The sequence below is a fragment of the Solanum tuberosum genome, unplaced genomic scaffold, assembly GCF_000226075.1.
Source record: "Solanum tuberosum cultivar DM 1-3 516 R44 unplaced genomic scaffold, SolTub_3.0 scf00142, whole genome shotgun sequence".
Classification (NCBI taxonomy): domain Eukaryota; kingdom Viridiplantae; phylum Streptophyta; class Magnoliopsida; order Solanales; family Solanaceae; genus Solanum; species Solanum tuberosum.
Window position 1 is genome coordinate 345006 of NW_006239067.1, and position 17425 is coordinate 362430.

Here is a 17425-nt window from a genome sequence, read left to right on the forward strand (position 1 = left end):
ACTGTAGAAGATTCCAATGGAAAAGAAAAGAAAGCGCCAATAGATTGAAAGAGACAGTTATCCAGCTTCACACTCGAGACAACCACACCAGGAAATGAGATCAACTATTGCATAGCTTAAATAGTTATCCTAGCTAGGACATACATATACTGTTTAGTTTTCTTAGTACAAAAGAGGTATTTTTCGAGGTCTAGCTCGTAGAGTCCACTGAAACTAGCGATTTGTAAATGATTCACTTTTGGTTAAATAAAAGTTCTACATTTGACAAAAAAAACTAAATTGTGCTAATTTATTTTTAAAGTATTTATTAAATAAGTCATATTTTTTATAATATGCATTAATAAGAAGTTAATATAAAGAAGCGCAAATTTGTCAAGTCATAATTGATTTACACTTATTTTAAATAGGTTTAAAGAATTATTACAAAAAAAGAAGAAGGAATGTAGGCGTAATATTGTAAATCACATGGAAGGTGAGTGTTATAGAACAAAACCTAAAAGGAGAGTCTCTGAAATTATCCCAATAATTAACTTCATTATATTAATCTATAATATTTATTTGAACTAATGTATTCTTGAATTAATATAAGAGCATCCTAATCATTTTATGAATTTATATCCTATAAATTCTAAATAATTACAATATTAGTTTATTATCTTATCTTATCAATGATTTTTTTCCACTATCCCAAGTCGAGATGAAAAAAATATTATCTAAGAGAGGTCATTAATTTAGAAATGTTCTATATACATTGTTTATCTAGCCAAAAAAAAAGAAAGTAATCCGAAGTGGGAATTGTTGGTTCTAAGGAACCCCCGTCTCCCTCTACTACTACCCCTTAATAGTGGCCTCTCACTTCAATCCTCTATTGCTCTGAGAAAAGTGAGATAGAGAGAAAGAGAGAGAGCGCAATGGAGATGTCAATGGCTTCAACAACTCCATGTTTCTCCCTCCCCAAGAAAACTTTTTGTATTTCCACTCCTATCTTTAAGAAGCACTTGTTTGGTACTACTTTGCCTTGTTGTTTATCTGCTAAACTACCCCTCAAACTCAACCCAATTCCTACTTCTATCAAATGCGCTGTTTCTGAGGCTACTCAAGCTCCATCTGGTCAGTTGTATTATTCATTTTCTGCCCTTTTCTTTCTTTGATTAATTAACGTTTATGGGCTTTTAACTGTAATTGGGAGGGGGCATTTCTGATTCAGAATTCTTGTTGTGGTAAAATTGAGCTAGTTTTGAAAAAAAATGGTATTTTGGAAAACATGAATTTTGTTGTACATGTAGTTAGTGATTGCCCTTCTGTTTCTAACTGCCTTAGAGAAGAAGAGCCAATTGATGAGGAGAAGTGATATACGGAATATAGCAATTGTTGCACATGTTGATCATGGGAAGACCACATTGGTTGATTCAATGCTCAAACAAGCAAAGGTTGGTAATGAAATGACTATCTCAATGTTCTTATGGCGTTTTTTTTTTTTATCTCGGCTAGTATAAGTTAATGCTATGCAATTTAAACAACTTTACTATCCTTATGGCTTAACATACTCTTCATCCTCAACATTCTATTGAGATATTCATGTTGGTAGAAAAAAGTAATTCTAAATTTCTTAAGAGTTACTGAATCACAGTGTTGAGTGTTGACTGCCCTCCTCTTTAATTTAGAGCAAGTTATTAGGAATGTTGTTGATGATTCTTGAATGGTATTGGGAGAAATACCTGGTGCTTAAGAATTTAAGAGCAAGTTATTAGGAATGTTGTTTGTGATACTTGGTGGAATCTGTGTATTTGCTGTTTCAAGGAGGCACACCTTTGCTGTCTGAAAATAAAAAGAACACTTTTTTTTCTTTTAAAAGTAATGTTATAAAACCTCTTTCTCTCCTTAAAATCATCATAAAACTTATAAAGTTTAGTTTAGAAGTTGATATCATTGTTATGTTTTTGGGATGATTACTCTTTAAAACCATTAGACTAAGTATTAACGTTGAATTTTATTGCAATTTTCCATTGCAGGTTTTTCGTGATAACCAGTTTGTACAAGAAAGGATCATGGACTCCAATGATATAGAGCGTGAAAGGGGAATAACTATACTTAGCAAAAACACATCAATTACTTACAAGGATACAAAAATCAACATAATTGACACTCCAGGGCACTCTGACTTTGGTGGTGAAGTAGAACGCATCCTCAACATGGTTGAAGGAGTTCTCCTTGTGGTACTTTGACTACTTCTACTATAAAATTTATAAGAGGGACCGTTTCCTATTTAATACTATCAATCGTGATGTCTGGGATTTCTTAGTTAGTTTTTTCTTTGCTCTTCTGTGTGCCAAGATTTGGCTATGTTTTTGTCTACTTATTTAGGTTTATTTTTCTGCTGGTTAAAAGAATGAAGATCTGAAGAAGGAAAAAAGAAAAGAAAAGAAGTCAACCAGGATGCTAAGTTTTTAGGACAGGGACTCAATATGCTAAGTTAATGGGACATTGTTGTCAATTTCAACTTACCGTTAGGCTTCCGTTTTGAGTGTAAATATTAGACCTTTATGAATATGTTACTACAGGTATTTGCTTCCGAAAAGTGAAGTTCATTTGGATCACTTGACATGAAAGAAAGGAGATCAATTTGATGAAATGTAGGTTTAGAACTGCTTAAAATGTTAATTGTAGTTTATCAGACCCAAAAATTATTAATTAGTAGTTTAATTTGCAGCAAGGTAGTTCTAGATCGCTCAAATTATTAAATGCAGATGAATAATTGGGGTTGTTTGCCGACTAATCATTGATCCCTTTGCTTCTACTTTGAGCAATGAATTATCTACTTTGCCCTTTTCCTTTTTCTCTTTTATCCAGGTGGGTACCAAACTGCAGATTTCGGGAACCGTGGAATTGGAAAGGTGTCCGAGTTTGACTCAATAACTTGTACTTTAACTAATTTAGCAAACCCCTTAATCCTAATAATATGTTTTCTTTTTCAACATTAAATCTATATGATTAGTAAGGTTTGAATGTTAAATCACTTGGTAAAGAGATGAAACACCTCTCCTTTCATCCCGTTTTTTATTAGGAATTTACATCAAAGCATTATTTGGCACTTTGATGTACAATTCAATTTGTTGTGGTAAATAAAGAATTCAAGTTGCTGTTGGATTTCTGGTACAAGGTTGATTTCGTAATTAATACATTATTGCTCTTACTTTAGTTTGAATCTTTTTCATGTTGGTTAGATAATCGAAATTAGGTCACCTGCCTTTGGTTATAATCAGAGACGGATCTAAGATTTGAAGACGACTGGGGCACCATTATCTTAACATAAACGCCAACAAAACTTCCAATGAAGGCTGAGGGATAGTTCCATGTCTGGCTGGTCACTGGTAGTGTGAGCAGTGTTGAAAACACAAGTGTATAGGTCAAATAAGGTTCTACGCTAATAATTGAACTTTAACACTGCTTAAACAATTCAGAGAGATAGCTCAGTGGTTAAGATTGAGCAAAATGTATGAATTATTGCAGGTTTGATTCTCAGCTCTCTCATTTGTGCTTATTGTTTCCTGAAAATAGGTGTAAAATCAGATGTTTAACGTTGATACTATAAGCCATTTAAATTTAAACCAAAAAAAAAAACTATAGAAAAGGGACAGTTGGGATTCGATCCCGGGCCACAAATAAGGGAAGCAACGGCTGCACCCAACGTGCCCCCAGCCCACTTTCCTTTGTTAGGGTGCACAAAAAAATATATATTAGTTTCTCAAGGTATATACATATACATACATATTTTCCCGAAGTAACGGGCGCGTGTGCACCCCCACCCTTCCACGTGGGTCCGCCTAATTGGGATAGTACAAAGTTGGTGACTGCCATAAATATTAGCATAATGCTTTCATCTGTGATACAGCTTCACAGTTTTACATTAAGCAATAACAAAAGAAGTACGCGATTACAAAGATCTAGTGCATGCTTCACAGTTTTGAGTTGATGGAACTGTCTGCTTCCTTTTTATGAGCCGGGAATATTATAGTGTTTTCTTCTGTTGTACACATTGTTTTAATCTATTATCTTTCAGTACCATTTATAGTCGCATTGTAGCCCTTTTCTTTTGGTTAAATTCTAGAAATGCTTCTTCTCTAATGGTAGAGTTTCTGCTTTTTTGCTATGTATGCCTAAGTATTTATTGTCTCTGTATATTATTTTCCTGATGCATTCTCTTCACATAAAACCTACTATCATGGTCTCTTCTATTTTGTTTCTTTTGATAGCCACTATAACTGTGCTCTTTTTGGATTCACCCTGCTTTCTGTATATTTTTAGGTAGATTCTGTTGAGGGTCCAATGCCACAGACAAGATTTGTCTTGAAGAAGGCTCTGGAGTTTGGCCATGCTGTAGTTGTTGTAGTCAATAAAATTGATAGACCTTCTGCTCGTCCAGAGTTTGTTGTTAACTCTACATTTGAGCTCTTCATTGAACTTAATGCCACCGACGAACAGGTACATTTCTTGCCATCTGCTTTTCAGAGTAAAATGTCTCCTTGATATTTCCTTTTTCATTTATCTTATATTAATTGAATACTGAAGAAGAAACAAAGCAGTAGCTCTACATACTGATTTTGTGACATATATAAACCCTTGTTATAATGTTAAACAGATACACATATGGAACTACAACTAGTCTCACACAAAAAACAGCAGATAATGAGATAAATTAGATGTCAAAATCTTTATCATCATTTGAGAGTTGTACAATGAACATGAAAATATTCTCTTGAGTTGTTTGGGTATTCTTGAAAGAGGAATTTCTTAATTAAAGATGCCTGGCAGTTATTAGCATTAAGGTCCACTTTTAACCAGTTGAACTTTCTGGGATTGTTGGTACCTTATGTAAGACATTGATTTTGATCTCTATCTCATTATCCTCTTTTCTGCAGTGTGATTTTCAGGTAATATATGCCAGTGGTATCAAGGGAAAGGCAGGACTATCACCTGAAAATTTGGGTGAGGATCTTGGCTCATTATTTGAGGCCGTCATTAGATGTATTCCAGGGCCCAAGATTAATAAAGATGGTGCACTTCAAATGCTTGTTAGTTCTTTCTTCACCTTTCCTCTTTTATTTATCCTATGATAAAGCTGCTGGTCTGCATATTTTTTTATGCAGTAAACCATCTTTATTTTCTTTAATGGCTCTCTTTAAAAGATGCAAATTTGTTCCTTGTGTAATGGGTGCTTGCATCGAGATTTATTCTGGAAGCTCTTTGTTGTGGGGAAATGTCGGAAGGCTTTGGAAAGAGTTGAAGCATTGAAAAACACCTTAAGCACTGCTACACAGGAAAAATAAATAAAATGACCTCTAGTAATACTGATTTCTTTCAAGAGGGTGTTTCAATAGCAATGTGGATAGCTTGTCAAAAATGAATGAAGTTTCAGCCTTGTAGGTCCAGTGCTGAAACATCATCTGTATGTAAGATCTTAGAGTGGTGACAATGCTTACTCAGATGTTGGCTCTTCTGCACCACTAAGTACTTTGCAGTTCTTCTTGAAAAGGAGCCATAGTTATGTATTTTCTTATCTAACTGAACAATAAACATTGTAGGCTACAAATATTGAGTATGAAGAACATAAAGGGCGCATAGCTATTGGACGTGTGCATGCTGGAAGTCTGCGCAGGGGAATGGATGTGAAGGTAGGTCATACCATCTTCTCTCATTTGGGGTTGTTTATCCTATGAAAGCTCTTACATCAGTCTTTTTTTTTCCCTTGCAAACTGCTGTTGTTCCTGTTTATACACACTAGACACTACATTCAATTGTTTGAGATGTTATCAGTTAAAGTATTATTCTTGAATAAGTACCTTCTAGATCAGTTTGTCCTACCAATGGAGCTCAAATTGACTTCTATACTGTTTTACTGCTTGCCTGCAGTGTTTAGTTATGCTCATGCAAGGGATCTGTTGCGAGGATGCAACATAATTTCTCTCACTCACAAAATTGTACAAGATATAGAATTTCCTTTCTGAATACAGGATATATATATATGTACGTAAAAAACGATGTGATTCTGTGTGCGTATTATAATTCTTACAGTCATATTTGCTTATCAAGAGAGATTATTTTTTAAGAGGCTTATCAAGAAAGGTTTTTGTTGAAGAGGCTTATCAAGAGATTTTTAGTTTCTCCTATGTTAGTATGTTAGTAACATGCATAAAAGGAAGTCTTTCTGTCACTTGATAGATGTTATGTCTCTACGTTAGGTGCATTAACAGTTGAGATAACGAACTAATCTTCTTCATTATGGGAAGGCTAGGTTATCACACATGAACAAAGTTCTAAGTTCCAAAATTCCAGTCTAACCTTTCTTGTTTTACTATGAGATCAAAGACGACGTCCACACACTTGTACACATTTTTTTGATAAGGTAATTAATTTAATCAATAATCGGAAAATCTCCCATATACAAGCAGTGTATGTGTATGTGTTGTATTTACAAGCTCACACACTTCACAAGAGAGATTTAACCTCTCCAACAGAAGTTCTCTAGTAGCCAAAAGCAATGTTTTCTATAGCTTGATGTATGCGTATATTCTAAGTTAAGAGCATTGCAGTTGATCTGACAGATGACAAACCAATCTTTGTGCTGACCGAATGCAAGTCATGAGTCTCCATCCATTCTCCCACCTCTAGTTGTCAAATTTAGGTTGAGAAGTTGAGAATATATGATCAAATGCTAGGATTCTTCATTGATCTTATGCTCTGATTGATGTATAATTCCACTAATACATATAAACCTCTGGTGCTGATCTTAATGGTTGATCTTAGGACCTCGTATATTAGTGTCGACTAAATGTGACTAAGACTGTTGCTTGCCTTATTAGCTTATCAAACTTTTTGAGATAATAAATTTATGAAATTTCATTTTTTTCATGGAACTTGTTGTACATGCTAGTCCTATCTATGTGAGAAGTGTGTTCTTTTAGTTTTCAATTTCTTTTCTTGACGAGTTATACAATAACCTTTACAGATATGTACATCTGAAGACGCATGCAGATTCGGCAGAGTAAGTGAGTTATTTGTGTATGAGAAATTTAGTAGAGTTCCTGCTGAAACTGTTGAAGCTGGAGATATTTGTGCGGTGTGTGGCATTGATGATATTCAGGTATTAAAACTGAATACGTTGGTTGGTTGGCTTATATACATTACTTGTCATTTGAGATGATTGCAAACATTTGATGCAAAGCTGTTTCTGAACCACTGTTCTTCTTTTGTAAACTTAGATTGGAGAGACTATCGCTGACAAAAGCGATGGAAAACCATTACCTTCAATCAAGGTTGAAGAACCTACAGTGAAAATGTCATTTTCAGTCAATACATCCCCCTTTGTTGGCCGTGAGGTAAATCACTATTTAGTAGCATCTTTTTTTACATGTTTTTTCATACCATGGAAGGGACAAACTATAGAGTTGACTTTCATTCTGAAAAATGCATTGCTTCTTTCAATTTGTACTTTTTCGTCTTATAGTGGCATATTTTAAAGCAGGCTTTATTCTTTATGTTGTTATTTCTTTTGCCGTCTAGATCCTTCTTTTTCCCTTTAGGAAAAGGCATAAGTACCCCGGAACTCTGGTCGGATTTTTAGTTACACACCCGATCTTTGTGGGGTCTTGTTACCCCCCAAAATTTTTTGACTTGACCTTGAATACCATAGGTATAAAACATAAACGTGCCCTTTAACTTGGCCTTAGCTGACATTTATGCCCTCCAACTTTGGATGTGCACAAGTGGACACTTAAACTTGTATAAAGATGAACAAGTAGACACACACGTCCTTAATGGCGTAATATAAATCAGTTAGAGTATCTCTCACACGAATTGCCAAGTAGGACATGTGTGGATACTTGTTCAACTTTATACAAGTTTATGTGTCTACTTGTGCACACCCAAAGTTGGAGGATATAAATACCAGTTGAAGCCAAATTAAAGGGTTATGTGTTATGCCAATGCCATAACTAGATCTGATGTAAGTTGTGATACATATTTTACCACTTAATATATTTATTTTTCACATTTTCTTCTCCTTCCTTCTTTCTTCCTCCACCCGCACTCCACTACTAGAGGTGTCAGATGGGCGGGTTGAGCTGAATTTGAGTGAGTTAAAATGGGTTGAGTTTCCCAATATTTTTTTTTTTTGATTTGCACCGGGTGTCCGAGTCTCTTTGAGCCCCGACTAATCCCGGGGGTGCACAGGCCCTCGGCAAGGAGTTTCCCGCAAGTGCACCACGGTTAATTCAGGTTTTACCCAGTCCGATGGCCCTCAGAAATTGTTTGCACCCAGTGGAGTTTCCCAATATTTATTTGGGCTGAGTTGCCCAAAAGTTATTTGGGATGAAATGCAGGTCATAATCCAACCTGCCCAATTTCTTACTAAATTCTAATTGCTTCATTTGTACTTTTGTACTCCCTCGTTTCAATTTGTTTGTATGGTTTTGACTTGACATGGTGTTTAAGAAAGTAAAATAGACTTGTATCTTGTACTTTTAAACTAAAGATATGTCAAATGTATCAAAATGTCCTTTAATCTTCTGGTCTTAAACATGTCATATGGAAATTATGAAAGATTGCCAAAAAAGGGAAGGCATTATTTTTGAAACGGACTAAAATGGAAAGTAAGACAAACACAAATTAGAAGGGAGGGAATGATATTTAGTACCTAATAAAACTATTTTTTTTCTTTATTATGGCTATATATAACACGATCAAACAAAAAAAAAATTTGAAAATATTTTAACAAGATTTTTTATGGGTCAATTTGGGCTACTTATCAACCTAGATTCTATGGGCTGAAATGGACGGAGGCACTGAGCCAATAGATGGGCAGGTCAATAACCAACCCAAACTTAGGTGGGTTGTGTTTTCATGGGCTAATTTTTTCACCTTTATCCACAACCACCAGAGAAATAACGGACCAACTTTGAATTCATCCTTACAAGATTCATTACAAAAAGGCTAGGTTTGGTATGGAGAATTTGTGGATCACCAATCTATCCACACAACCTTATGGATCTGGAGTATGGAGATCCATCAGAAATTTATGGATCAAATTCTTTAACAAATGCAAAATAAAGGTAGGGAATGGTGGAAGGACTTTGTTCTGGGAAGACAAATGGGTGGATCAAGTGACTTTGAGAAATAGGTTCCCTATTTTGTTCAACATGAGCCTTCAAAAAGAGGTTACAATCAGAGAAATGAGAGATAATCAAGGGTGGGATCTAAGATTTAGAAGACATCTAAATGATTGGGAGGTCAATAAAATAGTTGAGCTACTCAACATTCTAGGGCAGTGCAAAGATCTAAACACAAATGAGGACAATCTATTTTGGAATCCAGATGAGCAAGGCAGATTTTCAATTGGCTTGGCTTATAGAAGCTCACAAAGACCTGGTACTCATATAGGTGGATGGCCTTGGAAGATGATTTAGAAAGTCAAAATACCATTCAAGATAGCATGTTTCACTTGGCTGTTAGCCAATCAGGCTGCACTCACTCAACACAACCTCATGAAAAAGGCATGCAAATCTGTTCTAGGTGTTGGTTTTGTGAATGTGAGGTCGAGATAATAAATCATCTCTTTCTACATTGTAGAGAGACTGCGAAGTTGTGGCAGATTTTCATCAACTTAAGGGGCATCAGTTGGACTATGCCAAGGAACATCAAAGAAGCTCTAGCTTGCTGGAACAGAGATGGGAATCAGTCAGGACACAGGGAGAGATGGAAGATTGTCCGTGCCTGCATTTGGTGGTCTATATGGATGGAGAGGAACCAGAGATGTTTTAAAAACAAGAGCTGCTCTATGCAGAATTTGAAGCTGAATTGCCTGGTCCTTTTCTTGTTTTGGTGTAAACATGAATATCCTCAAGATGCAGAGGATATTCCTAGTATTTTAGAGTTCTTATGACCTCCATAGGAGTTCTTTGCTTTTTGCAACTTTTGGATGTAAGTATTACTAGAATACTCCTTATGTATTCTTTTGTTTATAATACAAGTTACCTTTCTAAAAAAAAAAAGATTCATTACAAAAAAATTCACTTACCAAAGCTAATGGACTGCGAGTCTTCCCAATTGCACTTGTCTGTTGCTTTGAACTAAATCTAAATGTCTCAGTAGGCTGCTATGGACTTCTTTCAACTATGGACTAAAGAAGCTCTCTTTCAAATTCTTTTTTTCAATTTCATTTTTGATATGACTATCTCTGGTGAATGCAATGAAATTGCTGAAACATACAACATAATTAGGAAAATCCCCTTCTTGAATAGTCCAATAAGGTGTAACACGGTAGATAAGAGGAAACCTACTATTCAAGAGGTTTTTCTTGACTCAAAATGGGAGCAGGTTTGAAAAAGAAAAATTGGGAAGTCTCTTTGACGATGATGATAGTGGAGACAATGCATATGGTTTCTCCATCATCGGAAGGACATCATTGATCTATCGACGCCAACCACAGTTCCATCCAAGAAGAAACAAAGAACAGAGAAGTCTACTAAATGGAACCCCACAGTTTTCACCATCAAAGATGATGATTTGATGTTGTTTAAGCCTTCACTCCTTCCTTTGTAGTTAAGATCCCCATGTTTGATTTCTCTAAATCTGAAGTTTCATTTGTTTAATGTTTGTTAGAATGGGTAAAAGTCCCACATTGGCTGGGGAATGGACTAGTGGTCTCCTTATATGGACTTGGGCAATCCTCCCCTCATGAGCTAGCTTTTGAGGTTGAGTTAGGCCCAGGTGCCATATCTTTACATGGTATCAGTGCCAGGTCCATCCCCGTTTGGGCTCCCGTTCCACGCGCCAATTGGGCCTGGGCGTGAAGGGGGTGTTAGAGTGGGTAAAAGTCCACATTGGTTGGGGAATAGACTGGTGGTCTCCTTATATGGACTTGGGCAATCCTCCCTTTATGAGCTAGCTTTTGGGGTTGAGTTAGGCCCAAGTGCCATATCTTTACATGGTATCAGTGCCAGGTCCATCCCCGTTTGGGCTCCCGTTCCACGCGCCAATTGGGCCTGGGCGTGAAGGGGGTGTTAGAGTGGGTAAAAGTCCACATTGGTTGGGGAATAGACTGGTGGTCTCCTTATATGGACTTGGGCAATCCTCCCTTTATGAGCTAGCTTTTGGGGTTGAGTTAGGCCCAAGTGCCATATCTTTACATGGTATCAGTGCCAGGTCCATCCCCGTTTGGGCTCCCGTTCCACGCGCCAATTGGGCCTGGGCGTGAAGGGGGTGTTAGAGTGGGTAAAAGTCCACATTGGTTGGGGAATAGACTGGTGGTCTCCTTATATGGACTTGGGCAATCCTCCCTTTATGAGCTAGCTTTTGGGGTTGAGTTAGGCCCAAGTGCCATATCTTTACAATGCTCATTGGATACCTCTTCAATTATGGACCTAAGTCCTTCAGTCTTTATTTGACCCTATCAATGGTTGGCTGTCAAGTGCTTTTAAGGGGAGATTTAGGAGATGTTGGAGCAAGTAGTGGAAGATGTGGTGGAAGGATGGTAGCTTGTGGTGGTGGTGGCGCCGGTGAGGGTGGTGGTGGAGGAGAGAAGAAAAGAACAGAAAAGTAGAGAGGAAAAAAAGAAGTAAAGAAAGTAAGAAAATATATATTTAATAAGAAATGTTAAAGAAGTATTTTTTTCACATTTTCTTTGTTTTTCACTATTTTTGAGAGTGTAATACACTCTTCCGACTCCCTACCACATCATGACTTAGGGGTAATAATTCCACTTCAAGATAGTCTAAGGGCTAATAATCCTCTACAAGGTTGGACGTGTAACTGAAAATCCAGCCTTAGTTCAATGGGGTACTTATGCCTTTTTCCTTTTTTTTAAGGTGAGATGTTGGGAGGTGGGACAAACACAAGGTCATCTTCCTCTTCTCTTCTTTACAATGCAACACTTTGAGCAAATCTCACATCAGGAAAACACCCAAGACATGCTGGGTATATAAGGAAGCGAGCCGTAGATCCTAGTAACACGTTTTTAAATCATGCAGGTTGAAGGTCAATGTAGATAATATGACTACTGAGCTGGGTTGTTACATTTGGTGTTAGAGCTACTTGTGTGCAATCTTTTTTATGGTGAGCCGAATCTCAAGGAGGACGTTCAGTTTTCTAAGGGAGGTGTATGTAGCACCATACTGAAATTGTACATTGACAAATTCCTTAGGCTCTGATGTGCTGTTTAAAGTCATGTAGATATAGGCCCAAACTCGACAATAACATGAGTGGAGTGATCTATTATAAAGTCACAACCTTGGATGGAAGTCGAAGAAACCTCGACGAGGAAACAGAGTGCTTTAGAGGGGACGTATCTAACAATTTAGACAATCCCACATTGACAAAGAGCAGGAGATGCTGGGTGTACAAGGGAAACAAGTATTAGACATAGAGATACCTTTTGAAGCCGTGCGAGCTTAGGGCCAAAGCAGACACTATCAATAGTATGTTGGGTTGTTATATATGACTTCAATTAGAGCATGATCTGAAACTCTTTAAGTGAATTCCACATTGAAAAATACCTTAGGCCATGTTGGTGTGTTTTAAAGCCATGCAACCTAGGCTCAAGGCCCGATGATGTGTTTTAAAGCCGTACAAGCCTAAACACAAAGTGAACAATATTAATACTGGGCCTACTGCCTAGGTTGTGCGTCTGTAAAATGCATCAGCAGACTTAAGGACGTGTCGATGTGGTATTCTCATAGAGTATTGCATGCACTCCTTTCTCCAAATTCTAATGTTTGCTGCTTTTTTTTTTAAAAAAGAAATCCTGAATTTTGAAGTTTCAAGCCTCTTTAAATCCACTGTTCCATGATAGAATGAAGTCAGAACAGGTTTTGAATAAAAATTGTGACAATCAAATGTGGCAATTAATAAGAAATTTTTTACATTAAAAAAATCATGTTCAGTCTTCTTAATCATTAGCATTAATTGTACCATAGAAATTGCAACAAGGCAAAATTTTACATCTGTGTCCAACTACCTGGAAGTGATACTAGCTCAGATTCAATTTATATGGCATTCTTTCTATTTTGGGACTTCCAAAGTGTTCGACACAATTTTTCTAGTATATATTACATACAATTTTCACAACTTCCAATCAATCAAATTTGTAACTATTCAATTTTTAACTTCGAAGTGATGTTTTCTATATAAAAACAACTTTTCAACATCTATTTTAATATTTTATTTCCGTCATTAATATAAAACAGAAGTCTAAGTTAACAAAAGTTAAAAGTCAAAATATTTATGTTAAATTATATGGAGAAATTGGAAGCTAAATGACATTAGAAAACCCCCTGCTGTTGGACCCGAAAATGAGTAAACATTAAACAAACAATTCTGTTTTATTTATTAATGATGATATGGTAAATACAGGAAGCTACTCTAGCTGAAGTTATGCCAAACTTTTTGCTGCCCAAATCTTTATTTCATTTATCATACTCCATTCAATACATACACACACAGCTTTTTTCTTTCTCGGCGCGTAATTTTCCTGTTATGCTTCAAACCAGCTCTCATGTAGATAGCAATTGAGATCTGAGAACATGATAGATGGCACATTCTGTGCTGAAACCGAATTTGAGGACAATGCATAGTTTAATTGAAGAGTATTTTGTCGCCTTTACCACAGATAGAACATGCTTGCTTTCATGAGAAATGATTTTAAACAATTTTATGTGTAGTTTAGTTGAAGAGTACTTCACAGATAGAACTTGCTTTCATGGGAAATGATTTTAAATATTTTTCAGGGAAAGTATGTTACTAGTCGAAACCTAAGAGACCGGTTGTACCGTGAGCTGGAAAGAAATCTGGCAATGAAAGTTGAAGATGGTGAAACTGCAGATACGTTCATTGTCAGTGGACGTGGTACTTTGCATATTACCATCCTGATAGAGAACATGTAAGAAAATTCTATCACCTACCCCGGACCACACTATCTTACTTATACTAAAAATCTGAAATGTTCAGGCGAAGGGAAGGATACGAGTTCATGGTGGGACCTCCTAAAGTGATAAATAAGAGAGTGAATGACAAGTTGCTGGAACCTTTTGAGGTAATCATTGGCTGAGTTTGTTTTGTGTATAACTGGACGAAATGGATAATGCACATAAGTTGAGATCATTTTTAATATATTATCCGTGTTGTATTTTTGGTAGCACTGTGGTAACGTCTCATGATTTTCACTTTGGTTTGGCCCTTCCCCAGACCCGCGCATAGCGGGAGCTTAGTGCTTTTTTAATACATCTGGAAGCTTGTCCAATATTGCTTTCTGGTTCTGTTTCTGTAGGACTTATCTGTTGAACTTGTATACTAGGAAAGTATTGTTTAATCTCTATCAATTGTTAGTCCTGACTTTTGTATTCCATATTTGCAGATTGCTACTGTTGAGGTTCCTGAAGAACACATGGGGTCTGTGGTTGAACTTCTGGGGAAAAGGCGTGGGCAGATGTTTGATATGCAAGGGCTTGGGTAAGTAAAAATTGTCATGATGACCGGATATTTTTCAGAATGATAAATTGGTAAAAGATTCTCTCAGCTTAGTGGAGTAGGTTTGGCATCATGGCACATGGTAACAGGATAGTTAAGATAATTCCAACTGTGAATATTTGCTAAGAATCATGAGTCTTACACTAGGAAGTTAGGGAAGTACCTGTTCTTTGGCAACATCATTCGAAGCATAGATTAAAAACATTGCTTTCAGTCTCAGAATATCTTATACAATCCTACCGGTCCTTAAAATGAGATCCTCCCTACGTAGATCTGGCAATTCAACAGTTTGTTGTCTTCTGAGATAGCTGTATGTTCTTAACCATAACAAGGTTCTAGTTGTGCTGAAAGTTGCGAGTTTGATTAATGTGCTTCCGATTTCCATTTTGATCCACTGTTGTGAGGAAAAAAAAATTAAATTCTTAAAAAATAAATAAATGAAATGCTGATAATTATTGCTATAATTATTCAATAAAACTGTTTTGGTTTATGTTTAGCTCAGCTGAAGAATACCATCAAGGAAAATGACAGATATTTGTGATGTATGTTTGCTCGGACTCTTCAAAAGTGTCAGATGGTGTGTGTCGGATCCTCCAAAGGTAGTGCATTTTTGGTGGGCCCGACTTCAATATGGCAACATTTTAGGAGAGTCCTAGCAACATAGTTTGTGATCAGATATGGACATTAGGCTCATGGAATCAATTTTGGTCTTGTTTATTCAATGTTTGTCCCAGGAGCGGCAACGTGGTTCTTTCAATTATTTGCATTATATGGACATCCTGCATTCTCATTAGTGATATGCTATATCAGATGATATCCTGGAAAAAAAGGGAACTTTTCTTCGTCTTCTTGTTTTATTGTCCACTGTGTTTTTATTCATTCTTCGTGATATTTTGGGTTCTTGAAAGGCACAGTTTTTAGCTGCAGAGTACTTTTTCATTTTTGTTCATTGAATACAAGACACTAATGCAACTTATCTGTCAGGTCTGAAGGAACAACTTTCCTCAAATATAAAATACCTACCCGTGGTCTTCTTGGATTGCGGAATTCAATCTTGACAGCTTCTAGAGGCACAGCAATTCTCAACACAGTATTTGAGAGCTATGAACCATGGGCTGGTGATATTTCTACTCGTGATCTTGGTTCACTGGTAATTTTCCACCTTCGGTACAATCTTCTCCTCAGTAAAGATCAAATTTTAAATTGGTTTTAACGTCTTAGAAAATAGCAGATGGTCCAAGTTTTTACAAAATTTTGTTTTTAACTTTAAAAAGATGTGATTTTTAGTAGTTTTATTTAGTTTTTAAATATGAAAAATTTATTTGAAAACATTAATAAACTGATGTGCAATTTCACGACAAAAATTGGATGCATTGATCCTCGTACTCTGAATCTTGTGCTTTTTCCGGAACAGAATGATATTATATTCTAAATTTTGCTTATATCATCATAGGTTGCATTTGAGGACGGAACAAGTACATCCTACGCGCTCATGAGTTCTCAGGACAGAGGACAGTTGTTTATTGGCCCTGGAGTTGATGTTTATAAAGGTCAAATAGTTGGTATTCACCAACGGTCAGGTGACCTTGCCCTGAATGTCTGCAAGAAAAAAGCTGCAACAAATGTCCGTTCAAACAAAGAAGTAACAGGTAAAGTCAGCACCAAAGATGTTACTGAAAAATCTCAACCTTTTCCTACATAGAATTGGAATAAATTGTTCAAGAAAAGATTTGTTTACATTTTGGCCCCATATTGTATCAAAGAGCTTAAAATTCTGCAATTCGAGCTGTTACGTAGAGAAGAATGGTGTGTTACCTTGCTACTAGCTTCATTCCCCACCTTCCTTAAAATATAGTTTCTAATTCTGCTTTCAAGGGAGTCCAATATTATCCTGATAGCATGATGGGGGAAATCACTACCTTTTTTTTTTCTTTCTGATTAATTATAAAATTGTTCTTGTGTACTTAACATTCTGATAGTATGTCTTTGCTTTTGTCTGCCTCATACTAACTGAAGCCCCATACCATTACATGTGCAGTGGTTCTTGATACCTCTCTAAATTTTAGTCTGGATGATTGCATAGAGTACATTCAAGAAGATGAGCTTGTTGAAGTTACTCCATCAAGTATCCGGATGTTGAAAAATCCAAAGTCTGCCAAAAAAACGCGATGAGGGTTTACATAGAATGAGGCAAAGAGATGTGATGAAGTATACATAGGATGAGACAATAGACATGTTACCCAGCTCATTAATTCATTCCAAAGCCTCTCTCTTTTGGATGGTGCATACAGGATCATTAGCATGTTGGTACTTTTAACATGTGAATTGAACTTTTGGTTAATGCAGAGCTATACTGCATTCAAATCCTTAAGTACAATAGGTTGAAACCTTTTGGTAGTTGGATTTGGTTAGACATACAAAGGTGTGGTATATTTCTCACAATTTGTATAGATGATACAATAGAGAGCGTGCAAAACAATTTGCAATATTTGGTTATTTTTGGTATTGTAATAACTATTATAGCATTATCAAATTACATATTTTTGTGTAAAATTTGCTTAATGGGGTGCCCATTATTTATTCCAATCAACTTAATAATATGATTTGGTTATATTTGTTTTTCCTTCATATCTTATCCAGATATTCATCCATGTAGATGCATAATAGTACTTCACAAATATTTATGCTTCTTAAACTAAGTGAACCGTGCTTAATCTTAATATGTCATTATTGTTTTCAGAACTAGAAAAATATGGCACGGGCCAAACTTGAAGATTGTTTAAGCTAGATTGATGTTATTCACAGTAATAATTGAAAAACATATATTAATTATTTGATAGTATTTACCAAGGGGAGCCAAGTTTACAAAATAGTTTTGCGCGTCTTATTTACATAAGTTTACAAAATA

At 36.2% G+C, this 17425-nt stretch overlaps 1 protein-coding gene across 1 annotated transcript; it reads left to right on the top strand.

The window, feature by feature from the left end:
• The first annotated feature begins 772 nt into the window (after positions 1 to 772).
• Positions 773 to 17126, top strand: LOC102598186 (GTP-binding protein TypA/BipA homolog). Its single transcript, XM_006352075.2, has 14 exons — positions 773 to 1110; positions 1321 to 1430; positions 2013 to 2216; positions 4306 to 4482; positions 4920 to 5072; positions 5583 to 5672; positions 7007 to 7141; positions 7260 to 7376; positions 13779 to 13930; positions 13999 to 14083; positions 14405 to 14499; positions 15502 to 15667; positions 15971 to 16166; positions 16556 to 17126. Exons 1-14 carry the CDS (start codon positions 912 to 914, stop codon positions 16687 to 16689), a joined length of 2013 nt encoding a protein of 670 aa, XP_006352137.1. The 5' UTR covers positions 773 to 911; the 3' UTR covers positions 16690 to 17126.
• The last annotated feature ends 299 nt before the right edge of the window (positions 17127 to 17425 follow it).